The 24,520-nt window shown below is 54.0% G+C and overlaps 1 protein-coding gene across 2 annotated transcripts; it reads right to left on the reverse strand.

Moving 5' to 3' along the window:
- Positions 1-7,956: 7,956 nt before the first annotated feature.
- Positions 7,957-19,805, reverse strand: LOC101803483 (melanin-concentrating hormone receptor 1). Of its 2 annotated transcripts, none has more exons than XM_072025852.1 (2): positions 14,069-19,805; positions 7,957-10,953 (listed from the first exon to the last, which is right to left on the reverse strand). In XM_072025852.1, exons 1-2 carry the CDS (start codon positions 14,577-14,579, stop codon positions 9,908-9,910), a joined length of 1,557 nt encoding a protein of 518 aa, XP_071881953.1. In that variant the 5' UTR covers positions 14,580-19,805; the 3' UTR covers positions 7,957-9,907. The 2 variants fall into 2 exon arrangements, with proteins under 2 accessions (XP_071881953.1, XP_027327337.2); XM_027471536.3 differs by having other exon boundaries at positions 7,957-10,956.
- Between the last annotated feature and the right edge of the window lie 4,715 nt (positions 19,806-24,520).

Raw genomic sequence — 24,520 nt, forward strand, 5'->3', positions numbered from 1 at the left:
GGTGCTGAACGGCTCCCACTTTGACAGCCGTGTTTCTTCTGCAATAGATGTGTCCGTGTCTGTTGGGATTTTGCAGTGACCTTTTGTACCCTTTTTCTTTCATAGCCATTTCCCTTTTTTCTGTTACTGCAGCCTTTCATTTGGTTAAAAGGAACAGATATTTAGAAATTTCTTTAGTCTTTCAGCTGAGCTTTCTACTCCATATATTTCAAAACATCCTTTACCCTGAGAGGTATCAGCTTTCCCCTCCTGGGAGTCAGACTCATTTGATTAGGAGGCTAACTCTGAGCTGGGTTCTGCTTCATGGTGTCCTGTTCTGCAGCAGCCAGCTCCTGTCCCTTGCCACCAGTGCCACCCTCATCCTCAAAGAGGGGAAGAAGTTGGGAAATCCACTGCCAACTTGATATCCTTCAGATCTGTCCCTTTCTGCTTGGCAGGACAGAGCAGCATTTCTCCAGCTGTGATCTGGGCTCATTGCTGCAAAATGAGACTTATTCAAAGCTTCCTCTGCAACCAGGTTAACAGACATCACCCAACAGTGACCTGCAAGGAGGGAAAAGTGAAATGGGTTTTCTGCTTGCAACTCTAAAAGTTAGCAAGGCGCCTCAATGTGACTGATCCTATAGTTCTTTCCAGAGGAGTTGCAGGGAAGATTTGTAATTGATTAAAATCCCACTCCTCCAGAGCTTACAGTGGTTGGACTGTGCCCTGCTGCTTTCCGCCTTGATGTGGCTGTGTTCTGGGGAGTCAAGTGCAGGTAAATCGGTTTCTACAGAGCTTTGATGAAAAATGTGTTCTGAAATACAAAACGCTGCTAAGGCAGTAACTTTGTGAACTGCCTGTGTGTTTTCACACTTGTAATAGCTGACGCAGTAGCAGAAGGATTGAAGAATTCCTCTAAGGACCACGGAGCTCTGCAGTGTCGTTTGAGCCTGTTTACCATGTGAGCAGTCAGAAGCAGAAATTAAAATTTGGGCTTCTACACTGAGCTGTCACAATTGCAATTCATTAGTATCGATGGCTCCTCTTTAAAAAAGAGATTAAATGCTTCAGAAAGTCATGACGGATCAAGCGCATCACAGCCTTATTACTGGTTACAGAAGCTTGTTTTCTGCAAGTAATTCTGTAAATCAGCTGTATGTCACTAAGGCTTAGCCAATCTCTTACTCATCTGAAGCAATCCTCTCGCTGCTGGGTTCTGTCTTCCAGCACGCGGGATGCGTCTGATATCTTTGCATCTGTTGGAATCTGTATTTTAAAGAATGAGCACAGTGAAGTGATCTGGGGAGATTAAAGAAATGGAGTTTGTCCTGTCTCTAATCCAGCAAGTCTCAGTTTATCTGCCCAATCCCTGTTGCTCTGTGGCTTGTCAGTGCTGTGGCTTTTATCTGTCACTCAGCTGACTGCTTCAGACTCAAGTTCTTCTGGTAGCTTTCTCTTTTCTTGAATCACTCGCTGCTCTTTTCTGTTTTCCATTCCTGTATTAAAGGACAGTCAAGATAAACAGTTGCTGTAGATTTTTATCCGAGATGTCAGCCTGTACTTTCCAAGAAAACAAAATGGTCATTTTTCTGTCTTCAGCCATCATCTGAGGTTTGAATCACCAGAATTTGTAAAGCACTTGAAATTATTGGATTCAGGGAGCTAAGGACAGCAACATGTCATCTTCCTTCTTGGCAGCTTGTTTTGGTGGTGAAATCAGAGCCCTGAGACTTAGATGTCAAACTCCTCTACTGGGCAGCTACAGAAGAAGCTTCTGGCATGATCCAGATCTTGTTTTGCTTGGCTTTAATCTACTCCCACTTCATTAATGCTGATGGAGGCAGTAGTGTGAGAGCAAACTCTGGTTTCCTTCCTGTAGTCAACCAGTAGAAGGGGGCTCAAGGCTGGCTGCACAACTGGCCCTCCTGCTTGCACAGGCACGTGCCGTTCAGTGCCTGCGACTGCCTGATGGGTGCAGACCTCACGGAGGTGTGTGCCATGTGCAGGATGCCATCCTGCTTTGGAAGGGATGAAACACCCATCCCAACGGGGGTGCTGAGGCTGGTCCGAGGAGGGTGAGGCTGGGTGCACCTCACACCCCTTCAGCAACTCAGTTTGGTCCTGGGGTGTCTCTGGATGTTGCAGGCAGGTGAACTTTTATTCCTGGGGTTAGTAAAACCTGCGTGTGTGTGCCGGAGGGGGCTGTGATATGGAAGCAGAGCAGAGTGATTCAGCCTGGTCCACAGTTGCCCCACATCTGCCCCCAGTGGACTTTCAGTGGTGTAGGTCCCAACTCCAGCACTTATGGCTTGCTTTATCGTGGTACCCTGTTAGTCTTTCAAGCCTTTCCTCTCAAAGCACAGAGAATAACTTCTGAATTTCCACGAGCAGGTGTGAGTTGTGACTGCTGCTGCTGAAGAAAAACTTCTCTAGGCCTGCAGAAGCTAAGACAGCACGAAGAAATTAGGCAGCCAGCCACAGAAGGACTGCCTACCACCAGGCCTGCCGTGAAAGGCCTGTCCAGACATTGTAGTCAGTAAGCCAAATCTCTCTGTGCAGCTGTGTGGCCAGCTCAGTACAGCCTTGAGACCACAGCAGTGTCTGCCCTATCTCCCATCCACACGAACACTGCTGCTCTGTGCGTTAGCCAAACCTGGAGATGGGAAGGGAGCAGGATACCAGCAGCAGGGCTCTAATCCAGTCCTAGCACATCTAAAATTGAACCCAGCACCACCTGGGCAGGGAAGATGGTAAATCAGGCTGCTGGTCTGCAGGTGTTAGCGGCTGAGAGGCGGGCTGCAGAGGCACCCAGAGCACTTCTCCAGTGGTAGGATCTGTGCTGGGACCCTGTACTGTGATGGTAGGAGGTCTTAGAGGGTTTGCCATCTGAACCTGGGGAACTGTGGCCATACTCCTGGGCTATAAGTGCAGGAGGACAATGCAATGGAAAAGAGCCTGCACAGCTTCCAGCAGCCTTCGGAAAGGCTCGTGTTTCTGTTCCCTGTCATGGTAGCGTGTGATGCTTTCCTGCTCCAATGGGCTTTGCAGCGTCTCACCGGGGTTTTACACGTCTTTGCTCTCACCTGTGCTCAAGTTGGCACTGGAACCACTGGCAGGAGGCCCGGCTGCCCTTCTGCTCTGATGGAGTGTGAAGATAAAGGGGTCTCGGGGCGTACAGCTCCTTGTGCTGGTCATTGCCTTCTAAGAACCCAGACTGGCCTCTTTTCCAGTCCTGTAGCCATCAGTGCTCCTCAGGATGTCCTAGTAGGACCAGAGGTAAAGCCACAACCTGCTGACTTGGCATAGCCCTTCTCCCGACTGTGTGCAACGCTGGTCTGCTCTCTTTCCCTCTCCTCGTTAAGAAAACAGGAGTAATTAGCTATGCTGCGACAATATAATGAACGGCAGGCTGGATTTGCTGGGTAGAGCCTCCCCGAGCACATAGGAGACATCCTAATTACCCTGATTGGGCCATTACGATGCAAGGTTGATGGGGAGATGCTGGAATGTTGTTTTGCTTTTTCCTTTTACCCGGAGTCTGAGAGTGTCAGGGAAAGAGGGGGGAGGTCTCATTAAAATCCCCCCAAGAAAGACACGTAATTCATTTCACACGGAACAATTGATGTTTCCCATGCTGCAGAAAGACTGAATATTAATTCCAGCAAATGGGTCCCTTCTCCCTGAGCTGCCAGTGTTTGTGTTCTTAAACGTGGATATTGTGGCAGGATTGGCTGGGGGCCTTGGCTTGGCACAGCGCGTCTCAGCCCGGGAGCAAACGTTTGTGTACTTTCTCCAATGGCAGTGGTTGGCTGGGGAAAAGTATCTGGCCTTGAAGAAAAGCGAAGGATGGGCGACTTGTTCCCTCTCTGAGAGGTGACATTTTAGGCCTTTTTTCCGCTCCTGAAGCAGTTTCCTGTTGATAACACAACGTGTTTGTGCTGCCAGAGCGCTTGGAGATTTGAGTCCGGGATTAGGGGCTAGGAAGCTGCGTAAAGGCTAGATCTTTGTTAAACAGCCCCAAAAGGGGCTGCGCAAGCTGAAAGCTGAAGTCTTCATTTCTGAGGGGGGGAGAAGGACAGAGGGAGGCATGATGTGACCCATCTGCTCCTTTTCAAACCTGTTTCCCCTGGGGGAGAGACCTGGCTCTGGACAAGGTGCACCAAGAACCAATCTCCTGAAGAAATAAGTGGATAAGAGCTTTAGGAAGCTCTCATTGATGCTAACTTCACCCACTACTTCCACGCTGTTCATCCCTGCCACGTGTTCTGTACCAAAATGGACGCACAACTGCTGGTGTTTGGCTTTCTGTGCTCAATCCCAATGGGAGAGAAGTCACAGGGCTGCATCCTGCAGTGGGGTGTGGGTGTCACAAGCACTGCTGCTGGATGGGGCAGGAGTTCTCTCTTTGCTCTTCTCACCCGTGCTTTTCCCTTTTCTCCCTACTCAAAGAGAGCCCTGCTTTCCCCTGTCAAGTTTCTGGTGGAGCAGGGCCTGGCAGCCTTGTGTTGCTAAGCTGCTGTGCTTCAAGCAGCGCGTGTAGGAAGATAATCATAAAACCTCCTTCAAACTTAGGAAAAAAACAATTCAATAACAACCAAACATTAGAATAATGAAAGTGATGTCACTGACTGTCAGCCCTCCCTACCCTGTGAGTGGAAACCTGCAGGGGACAGAAGAGCAGGGGTTGGAGGGAAGGGCTGACTCATCTGGTAAACCTCATTTCTTCCACTTAAAACTAAGTTAAGGCCTAAACCAAAACCCGTGTGTGTCACCGCTGAATCAAAGCTCAGAAAATCCCGTGCCCTGGAGGTGCTTGTCGCACCAGACCGTGCAGGCCTCCTTTCTCATGGGGCGCTGGGTGATGCGCTCAGTAGCCAGGGTGCAGTCTGCTCCCTGTTCCTTGTGCTAAAACCCCCGCTGCTGTGGGGTAAACTCAACCTCACCCCGATGTAACGGGCAGAGCCTGGCTCTCATCCCTGGGGCTCTCACCCTGTGTGGAGCTGCAGGGCTGAGCCCTGAGCCTCCAGCAGTGCTTGTGCTTCTCGGCGGCTGTGCGTGGGGAGGGCGATGCCGATGCAGCCTGACTTTGCTTTTGGAGGAATCCTTCCCGACCCCAGGGAGCTCTGGCATTACTCCAGCATCAGGTTGCAGCACAGCCTAACCACGTTTAGAGGCAGTAAGATGTACTGAGCTGGTGGCCCTGGAGGCTTCTCCAGGGCTGTCCTCTGCATGTCCCTGTCCTCAACATGTCCAGAAGCGCTTTGGAAAGCAGCACTCTGTGCGCACCCTCACGCCTCGTGCTGCAGTCAGCCACCTCTCTGGTGTGACTGTGCAGTTGTTGAAGCCCAGTTCTGCCTTTCTGGGGGAGCCATTCCCTCTCGGGAGATGAGGGGTGGCGATTTCCATAGCCGGTGTGTTGCACGGGTAAGAGGTGCTAAGGGGATCAACTACAGGCCCTGTATGATTGCAGGAGCAGTTTCCCAAATGGCATCTGGGCCGGGTACAAAGACTTTAAAAGCAGCTATCATCTCTAATGCCCCCCTGTAATGAGGGTCTACGTCTCTTCAAAAGGTTTTCCCCCAGTGGTGCAGAGAGCTTTCTGTTCCCAGTACGGTTTCCAAATGCCTTAATGTCACCTGGAGGCACCCGGGGGCTCCCGCCTGCTGGAGGAGCTCCCCCCTCAGAGATGGGGGCTCCAGTTGAGCCCCCCACCCTTTCACATCACCCATCAGTGAGACTTCCCTGCGCTGTCTGTGCCCCCTCCAGCCCTGCAGCAGCGATGGAGCAAGAGGACAGGCTGCAGGAGGAGCAGGGTGAGCGAGGAAGGGCAGTGCTGTGTGGTCCCTGCATCTGGCGGGAGGGCTACCATGAAGCGAGTGGGCTGGGAGCGTATCTGTACCTGTGGCATGGCTCGGCTCCCACCGGTGAGTCTGTTGAATGCAATTCATCCAATTAGCCACCCGGGAGGACTGATGAGACACCGTTAGTCAGCCTGGCTGTGTCCCAGGGGCCGTGAGTCACCCGGGTTCCCCCCTCGCCAGCCCGCAGCACGGGCTCGCTCCCCGGCAGGGCTGCGAGTGCTCCTGGGCAGAGACTTCAGGCAGAGAGCGGTGTTTGGGGATGGATGTCACCAACCTGCTGCCCGGCAGGGCTCTGGGGACCTCAGCTCATCCTTCCCATAGAGCTGCGACAGTGGGGCAGGCAGGAGTAGGCTTTATTACCCCGTGGGGATGTGGATAGTGGAGAAGAGGTAACGGAGAAGGGCGAGCCAGGGAATGAACGCTGCAGGCAGCTGCCGAAGAGGGCTCTGCTGCTAGCCTGGGAAGTAGAGGTAAATTAACTGGACCATATGCCCCCTGAGGGAGTTTATCGAGAGCAGTGCTGTGACACGTAACTTCAGTCGCACCTCAAAGGACAAGGAGGGGAACAGGAGTGGGTGGAGAGTGAACCCATCTGTCATCCTGCTGCCTGACAAGGCGGCTAGCAAACACCCAGCAAAAGTGCTGGTGAAAAGAGCCAAGGAAATTTGTCTCGTCCAGAATGGCAGGCTCTTGAACCAAGCAACTAGACTGAATAGGTTCTTTCTACCACCCTTTCCCCCCCGCCTCCCTCCTGGCTGTTCAGTTGGATTTCCTTCAGTTCCTCTCGAGCGAAGGAGACAAAGGGCTGCCTACAAGAGGCAGGGCTGCGGGGAAACACGCTGCGTTATCTCTGCGCCCTGCTCCCCGCGCCTTTCACACAGACTGCAGCACGGGCTGCCCGTCTCCGTGCCAGTAGCCGTGTCCTTTTCCATTTAGCCGTGCCTTTTGTTCTGCCTCTGCAATCAGCAGCGGAGGCACTGAGATGGGGCAGGGGGCATCACATAACAAATATGAACAGCAGGATAGACAAAGAGGTAAAGCTGGGTATGGATCAGAACACTGACAGGCTCTTTGACTCAACAGAATCTGCTTCGGGAAATAGGGGAAAGGGGTAGGATGTTTAGTGTCGGCCCCACCCAGGGAGTGTGGGGCAGAAAATGCCGTGCTGAGCTCTGGGGCAGGGTGCTGGAGGAGGGCTGGGGCTGGATGTGGCCCAGCTGGCAGGAGGGTGTGCAGCTCCTCAGCAGCAAGGCTGTGTCTGAGTCCTTGCAGGTGGTCTTTGGGGAGGGTGTCTGGCAGTAATCGTGTCCCCCCTTTGCATCCCACACAGCAGCAGGGCAGGAGAGGTCACTGCTAGGGAGGCAGCAGAGGAGTACTGGCTAAACGAAGGCTATTTAGCTACCAGAAGTCCCTATAACCATGTAGGTAGGGGGAACACCTCTGAAAGCCTTTGAGCAGAAGGTTTGGGTTCAAAGGAGCAGCTTCTGGTCATCTTGCCCAGTGCTTTGGGGTGATCTAGGGGACGTGGCAAAAAGCTGTATGCTGTCTGTGCTTTGCTTTGCTTCCTGTCTGCACCTCTCTTCCCAGCACATCCACAGGTGTCTGCATCCCTGTCTTCCTGAGGAGCATTTGCTGCGGTTGTTAGGGATGTACGTGGGGAGGCAGGGAGCCCGCAGGCAGCATTTGGACATCTGGGCCAAGGAATCCTCACAGGTGGGTGGGAGGAACATAACGGGGAAGGGGCAGGTGCCTCTCTGGGGTCTCAGGCTAAACGGGGAACCCTCATCCCTGGCGCTGGGATCAGGCCTGTGTAGCACAGCTGCTCCCCTTTTAGATTTCATCTATGTGAGGACTCCAGCCTGGGGAGGTGCCAGCGTCCTGTGCCTTGACGTCTGTGTGATGGGGTCTGGAAAAGGCTTTCCCCACAGAGCCCCTTTCCAGCACTGCTCCAGCTGGTCCTGGCCTTGCTCCGTGGTTAGCCCCCTGTGCCCCGGGGGTTTTGAGCATGGGGCAAGGCCACAGCAGGTCAGCCTGACTCATTTAGGATGGGAATAGATTGGCTCAGCCATAAACACCTTTACCGTAAGCGAGATAACATCTTTAATATGCTGCTCTGAGAGCTCTGACAGTTCAGTTGTTTTTCCTTTCCCTTACGCTTTCCTCTCTGCTGGTATTAAAGGAGGGGAAAAAAGCACTCAACCTTTACCACCTTTCACAGATAAGAGTCCCAGTCCTCCCTTTGACTTCCTTGTAGAAAAAACTCACAACAATGCTTTCACTTGTCTCGAGAGCAGGTCTGCCTTGGCACAGCACACGGCTTCCTTGACCTTTGCTCCTGAGCTCTTCAGGGAAAATGCTGACCAAAGAGCAAAGAAGTCCCATGAAAACCAGCACAGGTGAAAATTCCTGGAAGTTAAAATGGGGCGAAGAGTTTTAAAGTTGTAGCTTGAGATCTCTCTACGTGCCTGTCTGGCTTTATTGTCCAGGGAAGGAAGGGGAGAAAATTGACAAAATACCAGAGGCGCGCAGTGTGGACGTGCTTCTGTGGGGGGTGGAAGCTGGCAGAGCCTGGAGTAGAAATGCAGGGCCCCTGTTACGAGGTTTGTTCTGATCTGCTCTGATCGCTAGAGGTGAGTGAATGGCTGTTTGTTCTCCGCGGGGTGTGGAATGAAACACTGGCTGTGTTTAAAAATATCTGCAAGCGCGCTGCGTGCACTGGGTGCACCTGAAGGCTTCAGGAGTCCTGTGCAGGTGGCAGTCTGGCTGTTCGGCTGCATGAGGGTGGATTTCTGTTCCGGGGGTATCGTGGGTGGCTGGCAGCATGAAACCAGAAGTGTGGTAACAAATTCTTCTGTGCTGTGAGATGTTTTTAATGCCTTTTTATATTAAATTAATCTGCAGCAAACAGCTCCTCCATGTTTGACAAGGTGTTTAACAATGCCTGCACTATTCCCCAGGAGTCTCGATCAGTGTAATCCCCTGCCTCTGGCTGATCTGTGCTGGCTTTTCTCTAGTCTTTGTAAAGAGCAAAGCAATTTCCTAATCTTCAGCTGTTAAAGCCTCATATGCAAACTAGACATTTAATTTTCCCTCTAACTTTTCTTAAAGCATTTTTTTATTTTGAAGAAGCTGCGTAAGCACCTCTGCTTCCTCTGAGCTGCCTTTCCACATCTTCTTGATCCACAGTCCTCTGCCCGCTGTGTTTTACAGAGTCAGGCTTAAAGCCCTGTACCTGGGGTTCCCCGATGGCCATGCAGACTGCGAGGCACGAGCAGCAGGAGGAACTGGCAGTGTGAAAATCGGCTCATTGGCATGAAAAGCCACAAGTCTGGTGTTAGCAGCAGTAGTTCTGAGAATTGCTCACAGTCTCTTGAAGCAGTGCAATTTCTATCTGCCCGATTTTGCTTGAAATAGTTAGGATTAGCATCAAAATTAGCCGTTTTCTGAAAGTACCTTGGTTGCCAAACAATACAGCCCACTGGAGGCAGATGGTGCTGGACCGAAAGGCCAAGCAGGCAGACCTAGGTGAGACACCTGGCCCCAAAATTGCTCTCACTTCAATTTGCTTCCAGGATATGAGCACAGGCATTGAAGTCCCCAGCTCAAATACAGAGAACAAGTACACAAAATTGTATTTTGAAGGCTCGAGTTTTGAATCCAGAGGCTCCACATTGTCATGGTGCTTAGAACACCGGCCATGCCAAGAAGCGGGGAGTCTTTGGGCAGTGCTGTTGGTCGAGGTTTTGCTCTTCCAGGGCAACATTCCCCTCTTGAAATCCTTCTGTCCTTTCTTTCTTTTCCATTCATCCTCTCTGGGGGCCCGATGTCTTGTGTGACACAAGAGCCCTGCTGTGCAGGGGTGGAAAGAAGCAGCAGCGTGCAGCATCTGGGAAACCCAGGGCAGCGGAGGAGCAGAGCCCTGCGATGGAGAAGGGAGGCACCTGGACTCCTGGAGGTGGAAGCCTGGAGTTACACGCTTCACCAAGAACTGCCTGAAGCTGCTGCTCCGCCTAGCAGAAGCACACAGATCGGAAAGCTTTCTGCTGCGGTGACTTCAGTGTCCCCTAGTGAACAGCCACGGTCACGGGCAGTGAACGTGGGGAAAAGTCCTCCAGAAACTGGGTCTGCTGAGTGGATTCTGGTGCCAGTTTTAGGCATACGCTGGCATCTGTCATGCTGTTGTTGTTGACGGAGCTGCTGTTGCGACATGGCTCTTTTGCAGGGCGGATGGCCACCAAGAACTGGCGCTTGAAGGTCTCGCTGAGGGTAATGTAGAGGAAGGGGTTGAGGCAGCTGTTGGCGTAGCCCAAGCTTATGGCAAAGTTGTAGGCGTAAAAGAAGGCCATGGACGGGGTGTCAATGCCGAGGTGAACCAGCTGGAGGATGTAGAAGGGGGCCCAGCAAATGAAAAAGGCAGAGCAGATGGCAACTGCCATGCGGGTGACTTTCTTGGTACGTACCCGGAGGCTCCTCTGGGGCAATGGGACCACGGTGGTGGCCATGTGCTGCAGGATCTTGAAGTAGACCACGCAGATTACAATCAACGGCACGGCAAATGCCAGCATGAACTGGTAGAGGGTGAACCAGTAAATATCAGTCTCTGGGTTGGGAAGCAGGAGAGCGCAGCGGACTGTCCCGTCCTCCAGAGGCATAAGGCCTGCGTACATCCACACGGGAATGATCGTCAGGAAGGAGAGGAGCCACACCAAGCAGATAACGAGAGCTGCAACACAGGGGGTCCGGACGTAGGTGGATTTTAGAGGGTAGACCGTGGCCAGATAACGATCCAGGGTCATCACGGTGAGGATGTTGGTGCTGGTGATCTGACTGTTGGTGTCCAGGGCAGTGATGATGGTGCACAGGGGAGCTCCAAAGTACCACGAGCCATTGCCTAGGAGCTGGTGGATGAGGAAGGGCATGCCCAAGAGGAAGAGGAGATCCACAATGGAGAGGTTGAAGATGAAAATGTCAGGCACGGTCTGCTTGCACTTCAGCTTCTTCTTCTTGACAATAGTGTAGATGACGATGAGGTTCCCCACGATGCCCAGGAAGCAGATGATGCTGAAGAGACTGGGCATGATCACGTTGGTGTACGGTGCTGGCTTCTCTGCTACTGCCAAAACAAACCAAAATCATCAGTGCAACCCAGAGACCACCTCAAGATATGTCTGCTTGCCCTGTTTTGGATCTGAATCCCCCTCCAAGACATAGCCTGGAGAGATGTTTAAGACCCTCTGCTGTCCTTGAGGAGGCTTAGCTGAGGATGTGACACCCCCCACCCCACCCCAAGTCTTACTGGCTCTGTAGGCATCTTTCCTCAGCTCTCCTGACGTATTTCAGTCCTGCCCTGAAACAACCCCGGCCTTGCTGGGGGCTGACATCAGGCTGGTCTGCCTCTGCTCCTGCAAGTGTCCCCCAGGGAACTGATAGTGACTTTCCTGGGAATATTGGATGTCCACCCTGTTTAGAAGGCCGTGCACAGGGCAGCTTTGCACACCGGAGAAGCAAGCCTCTACCTGGGTGCCAAAACCCAGATACAGCTGACAATCAAGCTGCTGTCAGTAAACTTCAGTTTGTCTGTCGGGTGGTTTATCTGTCGTTCAGTACGAGACAAAGTTCATTGACCGTGCTGGCACGTAACTAATGCTTATCTAAATGGGGAGATCTGGGACCGTACTGCGGCTGTGGCCCAGCAGGATTAGGCTGGAGCACGCCTCTTTCCTGGCTTCTTTCCCTGCCCCTCTCCCTTTCTCTAGGTTCCATGTAGAAGAAATCCAGGTGGGGGGGCAGGCAGGGTTTGGAGTAGGTTTCAGCGTGGTCCTAAATCAGGGAATGCCCCACCTCTACAAGGAGCAAAAACACATCTTAAAGCTGCTCTCTCTGGCTTGTGGATGTGGGTGGATTTCCAAGGCAAAATTATTGCCTGATAGCACTTGGCTTATCAGCACCAATACTTAAATATTGCTTGTTGAGGTGAGAGACCCAGACATAATCAAAGTCACGTTCTCCTCGTCCCTACCAGGGTTTAAAATCGCACCGAATCCACGAGCCCGCAGTGCCAACCAAGATTTCTACTCTTGTGCCCATCGGGTTGTATCTGAGGCACTGCTCGAGGTGCTCTGCGTTGTGCAAGTGCAACGTGCACGGTGTGAGTCCCAAATCACCCTGCTCAGCTGAGGCAAGCCTCATTGCATCTCATTACTCCCTTCCTTCCTCTGGGACCTGTTTTATTGTTTTTAGGGGAAGGCTTTGTGTGAGTAATTTGTGTGGCTGTTACAAAGACATGCGTGACAGCCCCAGAGCCATTCATTGAATCGCAGATGATTCAAAGTGATTGGAAACGCTTGTCAGCTCCTCTGCTATTGCTTCTCAGCAGCCTCCACCTGTAGGAGTGAGGTCAGCTCCTCCAGCGTAACTGAGGGAAATACTGGAAAGGAGATGAAGTGAGACAAGATACTCCTAAAGCGTTCACTGCCAAAGTGGTGTCTGTTCGGGGTGCTATTTGCTGACACCTGCAATTCTTGAGTACAAATGTCTGCGGATTTACTTTGGTGTGCCAGATGAGCTTGATTGAGTTGGCAAAATAACTGAGGCTGCACCACTGGTCTGGCCCTCGGCTGGAAAAGTGTGTGCGTGTCCTAGCACCCCCTGTGTGGTGTTTCAGAGATCCTAGAAGTGGGGCATGAGCTGCCACTGCCCCATGTTTCTGCCACTAGGACGCAGTCAGCATAGGTGTACACAAGGGCAGGCTCCAGCAGAGCTGTTGCTGTGCCACTTGGTCTGAAAGCTTTCGTGCCGAGGGCAGATCAGCCAGCGTGGCACAGAGCAGGACCGCCAGGGGCCTGAAGGTAAAGGTGAAAGCCAGTCATAGGGGAAACAAGCCCGGTCTGGGCTACATGGGGGAGTTAATGGTCCTTGTTCTTCCTGGCTGCTCTTCGATGCAAGGAAATGCCCCTTGATAAGCAGCTATCGATAGCTAAGTGTTATCAGCATCCTACTGAGACCTGATGCTTACTCTTCAGCATCCGGCTTGTGCATCCCCTGAACAGACAGGCAGGTCTCACACCTTAATGCTGGGGGATGCCAAATGCGGTTCTGCTATTCTGTGGGTGGCTGCTGGGAGCTCTGCTCACCTTTCTTTTAGCCTCAAACTTTGCTGAGAACGTGGTGGGAGTGGATTACATGATTCAAGTGTGAAGGCTGCTGCTTTAGCTGAAAATTGGGACTAAATGACCCTTTTTTGCAGTGTAATAGCAGTGCTCACGGTGACCCTGTAAGGTTTCAAGTGAGCTCAGCTGGCCTTAAAGCAAAGTGTGTGCAGGCCCAAGGGCTGTGTGTGGAAGGCAGCTGTGTGTAGTGCTGTAGCAGCTTGCCTGATGTCGGTGCTCGTACAGGCAGGAGTTTCAAGCGTGATTAGCTGGAGGCTAGCATGAAGCTGGAGTTTGCGTGTGTATTATGGGATGCAGTGAGAAGTAGATGATTGTCAAATACTCAGAAAGTTCTCTCATCTCAAGAACAAAGAGGCTTTAGAAACGATTGAATCTGAATTTTCAATGCTGCTTCTGTGCAGATCCGAGTGTCTGTTTGTACACAGAAGCAGCTACTCTGAGGCATTGATTTCTCCTTGCCTGGAGGTTTGTGGCTGCCCTGCTGCTCCTGGAAAGCCCCAGAGGGGACTGCACTGTGTGAACTCAGCAAGGACCAGCATTCATCTTTTATCCAAAAGTGATTGTTGTCCTCAGCCATGCCCCGACACATAGCGAGCTGCGTCCTCGGTGCCTTTCAGGAGGAAACACCACAACCCTACTTTTAGGTTCTATAGGACACATGGGGGGAGAGGACGCAAAAGTCCCCCTGCAGCCACCTTCTGGGGGGGACTTCCACCACCTTGTACCCTTCAGGACCTCCCTGCCCGCCCCTCCACCACCGACCTGAGCAGAGAGAACAGGAGGCTGCGGGGGGATGCTCTCCGTTCCCCTCCCTGCTCGTTCTTCCCTGCTGTCTCCCCTCCCCGGAGGCCGGCCGGGCTCCAGCCTCCCCTCCCTGCCTCCGAGGCCCGGAGGCTGCGGGGCCAGGCGGGGCCGGAGGCCGGGGCCCGGAGCTGTCCTCCCGCCGGTGCTGAATGCTCCGGGCCTCCGAGAGGTGCGAGGCCGGGCAGCCTCCGCGGGACCCCATCCCCGGGACCCCATCCCCGGGACCTCTCCCCCCCTTTCCCCCCTTCTCACCTGAGCCGTTCCGAGCCTCCGGCGCGGAGAAGTTCCTCGAGGAGTTACCGGGGGCCATGGCACGGGGCGAGCGGTGGCCTCGGGGGCTCGGCGGAGGCGCCGGGGTCCGTCCTGCGGGAGGCTGAGGCTGAAGCTGAGGCTCGGCAGCGCTGCTCTCCGCTCGCCCGCCCCGCCGAGCCCGAAGCAGGTACTGACAGCGAGGAGCAGCCGAGCCGGCGGCGGCTGGGAGGTGCCCGGAGGACGCCGAGGGGCAGCCGAGGGTCGCCGGCTCCCAGCCGAGCTCTGGCCGCTGCCTCCCGACGGCTGCGGCGAGCGCCCCTTCGCATCGCTCTCCTGCAGCCCCCCCGACGGCCGGCTGGGGCTCGCAGCCTCCCGTGCCAGCCAGCCTCCTCTCGCTGGCGTCAGGAGGAGAGGAGGACCGGCTTTTGCCTTTTAAGCAGCTCGGCTCCCTCGCCTTTCGCTGTGGGTTTTCCTCTCGCAGACGCACGTGCCCTTTTCGGCCCTGAGTCATAGGCAAGGCCCCGCGAGTGGGGCTGGGGGGGTGTCCGGGCACCAGATCGCCCTCCAAAAGCTGTTGTTTTGACCTCCTCACCCCTCTGCCTCTAATTCCCACCTGAGATGCTTCACTTGTAATTAATCCTCTGCTGTTTTCTGCTCTTACAGCTCATTTGTTTCCTAGCTCCAGTACTCAGCTTGATCTCTAGCTCAGGTTTCGTTTGTGCTCCCCTCCTTTTGGCCTCCAAAATACCAGGCAAGAACCCTCCCCCTGGGTTTTGAGAGAGTGCCCTGCTCTGGGTGCAGTGTCAGAGCAGCAGCCTGCACTTTCTGTGGCTCTGAGCTGATGATTTTGTCATGCCTGCTGTTAGTCCATGGGCTGCATTACTCCATTATGGTTTGATCTATCACCTGTTGCCATCAGATCATTCCGTACCTCCAAATGTTTCCTGTGCTGAAGTGTGGTGTCGTGTCAGAAGTCTGCAAGAAAACCGGCAGCAACAGGCAGCTTTCTCTGTGGTTTACTGCAGTGTAAGGGATTAGGTTTACTTCATAAAAACTTAGATCTCTGCCTGGAAATCTCCTTTCCTTCCCTCTATCTGTAGCACCAAAGGCTGACACCAGCCGTAGGGACCATTTTTTATTTTATTATGGGGGGGCTTTGCAAGTCTGTATCAATCAGGACCAGAAGTGATACCTACTATTAAAAACGAGGCCCCGTGTACGTGCTAGCAACAAGCCCAGCATGGGCTGTGAGTCAGGTTTGACAGCAGCAAATCTGACAGACAGTGCGGGCCTTTCACCACGTCAGCCGAAGCCGTTCATCATTATTAGGTTGTCCTCTAGTGGACCGCCGGGTAGACAGAGACCTGCAGCGTGCTTTGCCTGGGCTCTGAAGAACTGGAGACAGGATGGGGCCAGTTCATCGTTTATATTACATGAGGGGGTTTTAGTGAGTCTCCGGGGTTACCTGTGTCAGTGATTTGCCCGGCAGGTTTCTCCGCAGCAGATAGCCGTGGTGTATAAGGCAGTTCTGAACCCACACAGCCCGTGGGAAAGGCGGCGTTTCTCAGTCACAGAATATTTTCTTAATACCCTTTTCCTTTTACATCTTGGGTAAATCTTAGTACTCATCTGTCTGGGGTTACCGCTGCCAAACAAGCTGCCGTTTGTGCACCGGGATGATGGAGTTAAGGTAGGAGAGCTGTTGGGAACAGGGAGTAGTCATCTGCAGCGAGTGCCTTTGTGTGATTATGCCTAATCCAGTCCTGAAGTGCAGAGATTGCATGGGAAACGGGTGGGCTGCTGCTATTCCAAACATTTTCCCTGCACAGACAGGCTCCTACTCCCTTTCTTGGGAGAGGAACCGTCTTTCTTTCAGCTTTCAAAGCAAAAACCTGGTGTTTAACCTTAGCAGTTCCTAAAGCACAGCGTTATTTTTAATTTGCATCCTCGAGTATTGTTCATCTGTGAAACTGCCTCGCGTGTGAGGGGAGCTGTAATTCCTCCCTGTCAGCTGTAGGGGCACGGCAAACCCCAGCCACTCCATCCCTGCCGCACGCGTGTCAGCTGTGGTGACAGCACCGTGCTCAGCGCCCTGCGTCCACATCACCTGCACCTGCCTGTTTGATTACCGAGCCTTCATCGCCAGGTTTCGATGAGGTTTGGGCCTCCCTTCTTATGTCAGCAGCCTGGGAAAGTTCTTATCCCAAAGAAGGGGTGGTCTCCCAGCCCCCCTGAGCTGAAGGGTTAGGTGGAAGGAGCGGAACAGGAGCTGCAGCAGTGAGCGACGTGCAGCCTGGCAATCAGCTCATTATCAGGCTGAGCATTCGGAGGCAGCAGCTCTGGAAAAGACGAGTTCTGTGAGTGCTCGTCTGCTGGAAACGAACAGGGATGGGCACTCAGGGGACCCAGGGATGTAGCCGAGGAGTTGTACTAACCATTCCGTGTAATTACAAGTAAGATTGAGACGTTAACCGCTTGAAAACATGTCTTAAATTAAACGGAAGATGTAGTAATTAACGTAAAATCAGGGAACTGCCATCTCAACAGCCTAGGCGTGGAAATGGGGTTCAGCCCTTGGTTATAAAGCAAACAATTACTTCTTCCTGCAATCTCTGCATCACAACTATCCTTCAACCATCCTGTCTGCAACATCACTGTTATGAAGAAAGATAGTAATCTTCCAAGGCTGCTGCTAGGCAAATTCTGCGATTGGGGAATGAATCTGGCTTGTTTAACAGTGGCTTAACCCTGAAAGGCTTTTGCATTTCAGTAATGAGCTCCATTTCCTGCGTCTGTCCCAGCTGGAGGTCCTGCCTTACCCAGTACGAGTAGAACCGCAGCATCCCCGGGGGTTGAGCGCAGCACCAGCCTCTGTTACTGCACTGCCGAAGCCTTTCCCTGGCTGTTTCACCAAATACTTTCTCATTAGGTGAGAAATTAATATTTATTTAGCACCTAGCTACTACTCCGATTTGCACCCTGGAGAGAGGAGCCTTAACTGAGAGCTGAGTTGTGAACCCTTCCCTGTAGCTCCCTGGTCTCCGTATTCACAACTCCAGACTGGGAGGATGGAGCTCTGCTTGCTGCTCAGCTCTTTGTCCTTGTTTATATTGATCAAGTGGTGTAATAAGTGAAGTTTAGCCCTTGCAATGGCCTGAGGGGCAGGCGTGATTTCATTTGGGATGTTAGACGTGATGTGTTGACCCTCCAGCCTGGCTGAGTGCCTGACTGCTCGTGTCTCTGGGCAGTAGCTGCACATCAGTCTCACTTCCTCTTTTTCAGGCAAAATTGGTATTTTCCAACTACTGATCTGTTTTTCCCTCCCTTCTTCCTAGAAACTGTCTTTGCTATCACTTCTCATCTACAGGGAAAGAAAATCACACGTGGCAAAGTTAAACGTTTTCCCTACCCCCCCTGCTGAGCCCCTGGTCAAAAATTGTCAGTAATTCTCTCTGCAGCAGCGCCAACTCAGGCAGCATCTCCTACACCTCCCCGCAATGATTATCCCAGCACGACTGTTTGTAGCACAACAGACAGATATGTGCTGAATCCAATCACTTGAGTTAAAAAATAAATAAATTAGGAGCAGCTTCATCAAGGCAACTTGGTGGTGACTCAGGTCTTGCTGTCATCAGTCTGGATGTGCACTGCTCGTGCCGTCCGTCTGGCTGGCTGGAAAGAATTTGCTGTCGTATTCTGATGCCTGACCTGAATCGGAGCAGTGCTACCCTGAGCTCGGTGCTGCCCCAAGCTGGTATTAATGAACGTGGAGCCACGGCCTGAGGCTGAGCTCCGAGCAAACCCCCCGTTTCCCAACTCTCAGGCTGTTTTCTCTTACATGTGTGAATTTCTAACGAAGGCAGCAGAGTGAATTCCCTTTCTCAGCTGCTCACCAAAGCCAGGCATGCCTTTACAGGAACACTTAGCTCAACAATTACCTAAGTGCTTGTTATCCACGTTGGATTTCTTGTTAATTAGAACAAAGTGGACATTTATCCAAAGCGAAATGACCGCCACCTCTCTCCCTGCAGGCTTCCTCCTGCTGAAATGAAAGATCTGGGCTGCCTGGTCAGTCCTGCCTAATTCCAGCACCACGCTGCTAATTTGAGGTTTTAGCCTTCAGCCTCTGCCCATTCTGGCTGCTCGCAGCGAGCCAAAGGCCAAGGCAGCAGCTTTCTGTGGTTTGGTTTTCATTGCTAAAGCTGAGAGGATCCCAGAGACAAAAGCACAGCCAAAAATAACAAGGAGGGGCCAAACGGGGTTTGCCCCGTGACGGGGAAGCAGAGAGGCTCGCAGGCTGGCCGCGGCCAATGTGCAGAGGTCAGGGATGTGGATGCACACGCAGCGAAACAGGCAGATCCCGCTGGCCAAGATAAGAAGCTGCAGGCAGCTCTGTGTCAGCCAGAAACAGCCAGGAGCCCCGAGGGAGACAAATCCAGCCTCAGGGTACGGTGTTAGTTGCCTGGTTTCCCTTTTATCAGAGCAGGCATTAGCACAAGGCAGAGACAGCTGGAACTTGAATTCCTCCTGAATCTGAAGGGGAACAAAAGTTTCAGCTCAGATCTGTAGCTCGTGGATAGCTGCGAACGGGGGGCTCGGGAGGAGGGCAAGAGGCTGTTTTGCTGGAGGGGGTGGGAGGAATAAACAGGAATAGATGTCTGCCCAACCCACGGCGATGGCTCTGCTTACCCTTTCAGCGAGGACGATGATAGTGTTGAACTGCTGCTCTGACGTTACAGATCTGAGATGAAGCAAAACTGAAAAGCCGGAGAGGTTCAAGTCAGGGAGATGAGATAAACTCCCCTCGCCGCCTGGGAAGAGCTGTCACATGAAATTGCAAATCCAAGCACAAGGATTTATGACAGAGCTATCAATACGCGAGGTGGTGTTTTATAACCAGACAGTGCAATCCCGCTGCCTGACCCCGAGCAGGGGCAGGAGGGCGGTCACAGCTGATGTTCGGAGCCGCGGTGCGCTGAATTTACATGAGTCCGGGAAAGCATTTGGTAGCGTCTCCCAGGAAATCCTCAAGCTGGAGGAGAGGAGAGGCCCAGAACTTGTAAAATACAAACCAAAGCACGAGTGAGAGCGAGGTCTTGTGTTGAGAGGGGAGCCGTTAGCATTGATAGCATCGGATGGGAAAGCCTCCTGACGGGGACCTGCCTCCTGATGGGGGCAGGCTGGGCTCCATCGCAGGCTGCTCCCTGCAGCAGCCAGATGTTCCTTGCCCCTCTCACCCCTGGCACACCACCAGCCAGATCTGCTGTGTGCTGTCACTGGGAGCCGAGACATCTGCCCCGCTGCAGGCGGTGGCTCGGGGCATGGGAAGAGGTGGGAACCTTTTAAAATGATAATGAAAAAGCAAAATGACGATCATTTATGAAAACAGTAATTGGTAAACCACTTAGCATTTCACAGCCCCAGGGCTAGGAGCAGAGGCATGCGTTCGGCAGCAGCAGTAAGCGTGTGTTTATCAGCTGGGAGTTCATTAGGTGGAAAGGCAGGAGAGAGAGGAGCAAGGCAAGGGTTCGGTACGAGCTACCTGTTTAACACGGCATTAAAAAAGGCAAACGCAGTTCTCAGAGGGACCAGGGGAGACGTTTCCCTTGCAGGAATTACTGCCATTGTGTGAGGCGCAGGGAGACTTCCTCTGGAAATCCGTGCGGGTGGTTGCTGTGTCGTGCCCGGCTCCCCGCAGGAGGCTGGGCTGCAGGAAGGAAGAAGCGGGTCGGGGCACGGGGCGCTCAGTACCACGGCCGCTCCTGCACCTCGGGCTCCCAGGACACAGCTGGGATGGTTGCTGTTCTCTGGTGCTTCTTTCGGGCTTGGTGCAGGTTTCAGCAGAAGGGTTAAACAAGCCCGAAGCAGGCCGTTTTGCTGGTGGCCTTAAAATACTTGGAGAGAGTTCATCTGGATAAAAATCAGCCCCCAATGTTATTTTTTATTGACTCAGTTCCTGAAGGGTTTTGCGGCAGTACAGGATGCAGATACAGCAGCGTAATGCTTTCTAAATGTCCCGGTTTGCCACCAGGCCTCTTTCTTTCCTCTTCCCCTGATTCTCCTGGTGTGTGAGAAGGGCGCTTGGTCTGGAAGGCACTGGAGATATTTCTGCTGCCTCCTGCCCTGGGTTATTCCTCTACACCAAGGCCCGGCCCCACATCTTGAGCCACCGTGGCTCTGTGGTTCAGTGCACACGGTGCCTGCCGGCAGCACGCGCCTTGCTTCTGTCTTTTTTTTTTTTTTCTGCTGTGCCTTCTTTCCCAGAGTGGGGTGACAGTGCCTTTGTAAAGCAATTTGAAATGTTTGGTGAGAAGTTTTGTCTGAGAGCCTGTGTCTGCGACTCTGTGCTGCTGACACTGCAGCCGGAGTTGTTAGCAGACCCAAGAAACCAGAGCTATCTCCCGATGCAGGTTCCTTGCCTGTCAGAAACACGTAGTTAATTAAAGCCTCCTCCTGAAAGGAATTTCTTAGCTGCACTAGAGGGATAACAAAGCGAAAGCAGTGTCCTTAATCCAGCCCTTTCATCTCCTAGAAATTCCTTCCTCTCCCGTCTTTCTCTGTGTCCTGATTGTTAAAAGAAACGAGAAATAATTTCCACTTGGAAAAAAAACAGGACAACAAAACTCCAGCCCAGCTGATCGCGGCAGAAGCCAAGGAGACGGGAGCTGAAAGGAGGGAGCTGTTAATGAAGCGTCAGCAGCGAGCCAGGGGCAGGAGCTGGAGCCCGACCAGATGGCCTGGCTGATCTGCTGCATCCACTTCACAACGCTCCTCTCGGGGACGAGGCTGCAGCCTCAGCAGCGCCGGTCAGCTCCAGCCTCACCTGCTGCCTCCAGGGAAGGTTTGCCCAGGTTGCATCGAGCCTCCAAATAGTCTCACCTGAAATCTGACCCCCCTGTGGGTGCAGAGCAACGCCTGCCCCCCTGACCCACGAGGGAAATGGATCCCAAGGCTGGCTTTCTGCACCGCATTCCTGCAGGGCTGCATCAGCCGCCTGGGGCTGCCCTCCCTCCGGCCCTCCCTGCCCTCAGGGCAGAGCAGGAAAGAGCAGAGGCTGTGGAGAGGCCGGGAGCACGGCTCGCAGGGCCGGTGGCAGGGGGATCGGGGGCTCACCGGCACGGCTCTGGTGGCAGCATGCTGCAGCCCGAGCGCCCATGCTTCCCTTCATCCCCCTCAGCCCAGATATTCGCGTTTCCTGGCCTGACAGATAAGGCGGCCTCGCCATTAATCAAGAGGCCTGGAGAATGGGATCAACGTGAGGCAGGCGTGCTGCGGAGTTAATCTCCTTTACTCCCCGATGATGGATGGAGCTCATTTCAGACATTAATCAAGTCTGTGAGCGTGCACCGGGCAAAATGGATTAAACGCTGTGCTGTTGGCAGAGGCGCTCCCGAGTCCCTGGGCAATCCTGGAGGACACCCGAGGCGCTGGCTTTGGGCACCCTCCAGCTGGAGCCGCAGCGCAGTGGCATGGTGAGGGTGACGGAGGGATTACAGCTGCTGGGGCCTGGGGAGAGCTTAGGTGTACCCCCGGCTTAGCTCCACAAGTGCTTGCTGTGCTCTCTTCCTGGGGACAGGGCTGGGAAGCGGGTTCCAGCTGTTGCTGAGCCGTGTTCATTTGCAGAGCTGCGCTCCCAAACAACTTGTGGAGGCTCCTCGGTGGTTCTGGGTACAACCAAACACCTCCAGGTCTGCAGTCCCCGGGCTGCAGTGGGAACGGAGCTGGAGCACCAGGTCTGGGACATGCAGCAGAAACGACCTGTGAGCCCCTGGAGACTCCAGGAAAGGGCTGTCCTGCATGAGAAGGAGCAGGGGACGCCCACAGATGCCAGCCCTGGTCACGGCTCTGCAGCATCTCGTGCAAAAACCTTTTATTCTGGTGTAGGATCAGTGTGGGACAGAGATTGTAACCCAGCTCTAAGCCATGCTGTGGCCCAGTTGGATGTCATGGGGCTCCAGGAGCGGTGTCTCAGAGGCAGAGCACCCTGTTGTAGATGATGTGAGAAAAATGCCAGGCCCACAACAAGCTCTTCACCCACTTCAGACTAGTGCTCGGTTCTGGGATTAGCAGGAGGCGCTGGCTGGTAAAAATAACCCCGAGGCTGCATCCTCCAAAGGGAGACACTCAGGCCTGGCGAGGCAGAGGGAAATGCCCAATTCTTGGCCTGTGCCATGGCCCAAATGTCACGCTACAGGAACAGGAAGCCAAGTCACACCTTAGCCATCCCAGCACACCCGCTCATCCCAGCGCAGCTTGGGGTATGCGCCGATCTATATCGCCGTTATGCCGGTGGCCTGGCAGGCCGGACAGTCAACGAGCTGTGTCCTCATATGTTTAATTCCCCCTCGCTCCTGATGGGAGCCCTTCAGCCTCCCCGGGGATGTATGGTAACCGTCGGGGCAGAAACCTGCTGTATGCACACAGTAACGCCCAGCGCTGGGACTGCACGCACAGGGTTGGTCCTGGAAGGGCCCCGGGCTCTGACAGCGCCCGGGTTTGTTAACGCACACTTTCTTTCCCCCCTGCTTTAAGTGCAAAACCCAGCTGACATCAAAGCACCAGAAAGTCTAATCCCGTTTTGAATCAGTGCAGCACACGCAGCGAATGTTAAACAGGGAATCCGGCAGCAAGAAAAGGGGGGATTATCTTTAATTTCCTGAGAGAGTGACTGAGGGGGGCAGACAGAGAAGAGAAGGCACAGGAGCAGAAAGAAGTAGCTGGCGGCACAGGCAGGTAGTGGAGGAGGAAATGGGGTGGATGGGAAGCAGAGAGGGGCTCGAGCAGCAGCACGGGTGTGCAGAGTCCTGATGGGAATGGGGCTGTGAAAAGGCTGCCGAAGGAAGTCGAGGGCTACCCAAAGGCTCCTGTTGGGAGCACTCCTTCCTGGGGGCCTCGGACGGGGTGCGTGTTGGATCAGGGTTTGGGTTCAGGTGAATCCAGCAGGAGCCAAGCACTGGCACGTGGGAAGGCTGCTCCTGCCGGGAGCCCCAGGCCCAAGTTCCCAGGTGGGCCCAGGGAAGGGACTGTGCAGAGGGCGCGCTGTGCTGGGGACAGGGCTGCCGAGTTGGTTTCTGAGGGAGCAGAGAGCTGGAGTCCATCAGAGCGATGCAGAGGGAGGGCTGAGCGAGCTTTCGAGCGGGGTGGAGACACGAGGGCTGGTTACCTCTGGTCACACATTGCGGGCTGGTTCTTTGCCATAAAAGACGTTACCTACTGGAGAGCCACCTCTAGCTATGGTTTGTGCTGCTGCCTATCACCACCGGGTACTGCCAGCCCTGCAAAGGGCAATCGCTGCTTCTTTGTACTGTTTTTGACATTTATGGAGCTGTGTCCACATGGAGGATGTGTCCCAGCCCATGGCTCCCCGCAGCGGCCACGCTGTGCCTGGCTCAGGAGCAGGAGGCGACTGGGGCCAACCCGAGCCCTGTGCTTGCCTGCTGGAGCCTGGTCCTTGGGAGTGCAGCTTCCTCCTCTTCCTCCTCCTCCCTGCAGCCTGTGGCTCCCTCGCAATCAAACCCCTGAGTTTTGCTCTCGGACTTGAAGCAGCAGCTATTGCCAGGCAGGTTTTAAAAAGGTGACGGAGTGAATGTGTGCACAGACACCTCGTGTGTGCTGCCCCCTGCCCTGCTCTAGCTTTGCCCTTAACACCGCGATGAGCGAGGTGCAGAGTGGGAAGAGCTGTGTCTGGATAGGGGACAGGGGACAGGTACCTGTGCAGGAAAAAGGTCCCTGGGGTTGGGATGCGGGTGCTGAGCAGCAGGAATGAAGCCGAGATTTTCTGTGCTGCTCACGGACAGGCCCAAAGCCCAGCAGCAGGGCCCTGGTCACGTTTAGCTTCGGGAATGAACACCTGGAGCTGCAGAGAGGGCTCTGGGGGTGACTTTCCATAACCTGCCTCCTGCCGTGGCCTGGCTGCCTGCAGGAGCAGCCCTTCCTCACCCTGCTTCACCCTCAACCCGCACCTTCATTCCCACGGGACAGGTGATGTGGCACCAGGAGGGTGCCACAGCCCCCCTGGAGGTGGTGCTGGCCTCGTGGGTGTGCAAGCTGCACACCAGCAAGTGTCCCGGCAGTGTCTGTACTCCTGTCAGGGAAAGCAGCGCCCTGGGGATCCCCCTTGGCCCCCACAGGACTCGGAGCCTCCCCACACCCAGGTGCGAGCCGGAGCTTTCGGGTTGCAACCACGAAAGGAGGAGCCTGAGCTGCAGCTGAGCCGGGAGGGGGAGAAGTGCGGCTCCGTCCAGCTGGTTCACAGCATACTTAAAATGTTTCAGATGTCTGCTGCGGGTCTCCGTGGCCCTCCTGCCGGCTCCTGGCTGGGTGGGGTCACCGCTGCCGCTTTCCAAGTTCGGCTCTCGCAGGAGAGATTTGGGAGCGGGAGCCTCGCGCCCTCCGGCCCTGGGCTGTGGAGCTGGGTCTGGCCTGGCCTCACCTGAAGCCGTCGGCGGAGCT

This window comes from Anas platyrhynchos, chromosome 19 (genome assembly GCF_047663525.1).
Source record: "Anas platyrhynchos isolate ZD024472 breed Pekin duck chromosome 19, IASCAAS_PekinDuck_T2T, whole genome shotgun sequence".
Taxonomy (NCBI): Eukaryota; Metazoa; Chordata; class Aves; order Anseriformes; family Anatidae; genus Anas; species Anas platyrhynchos.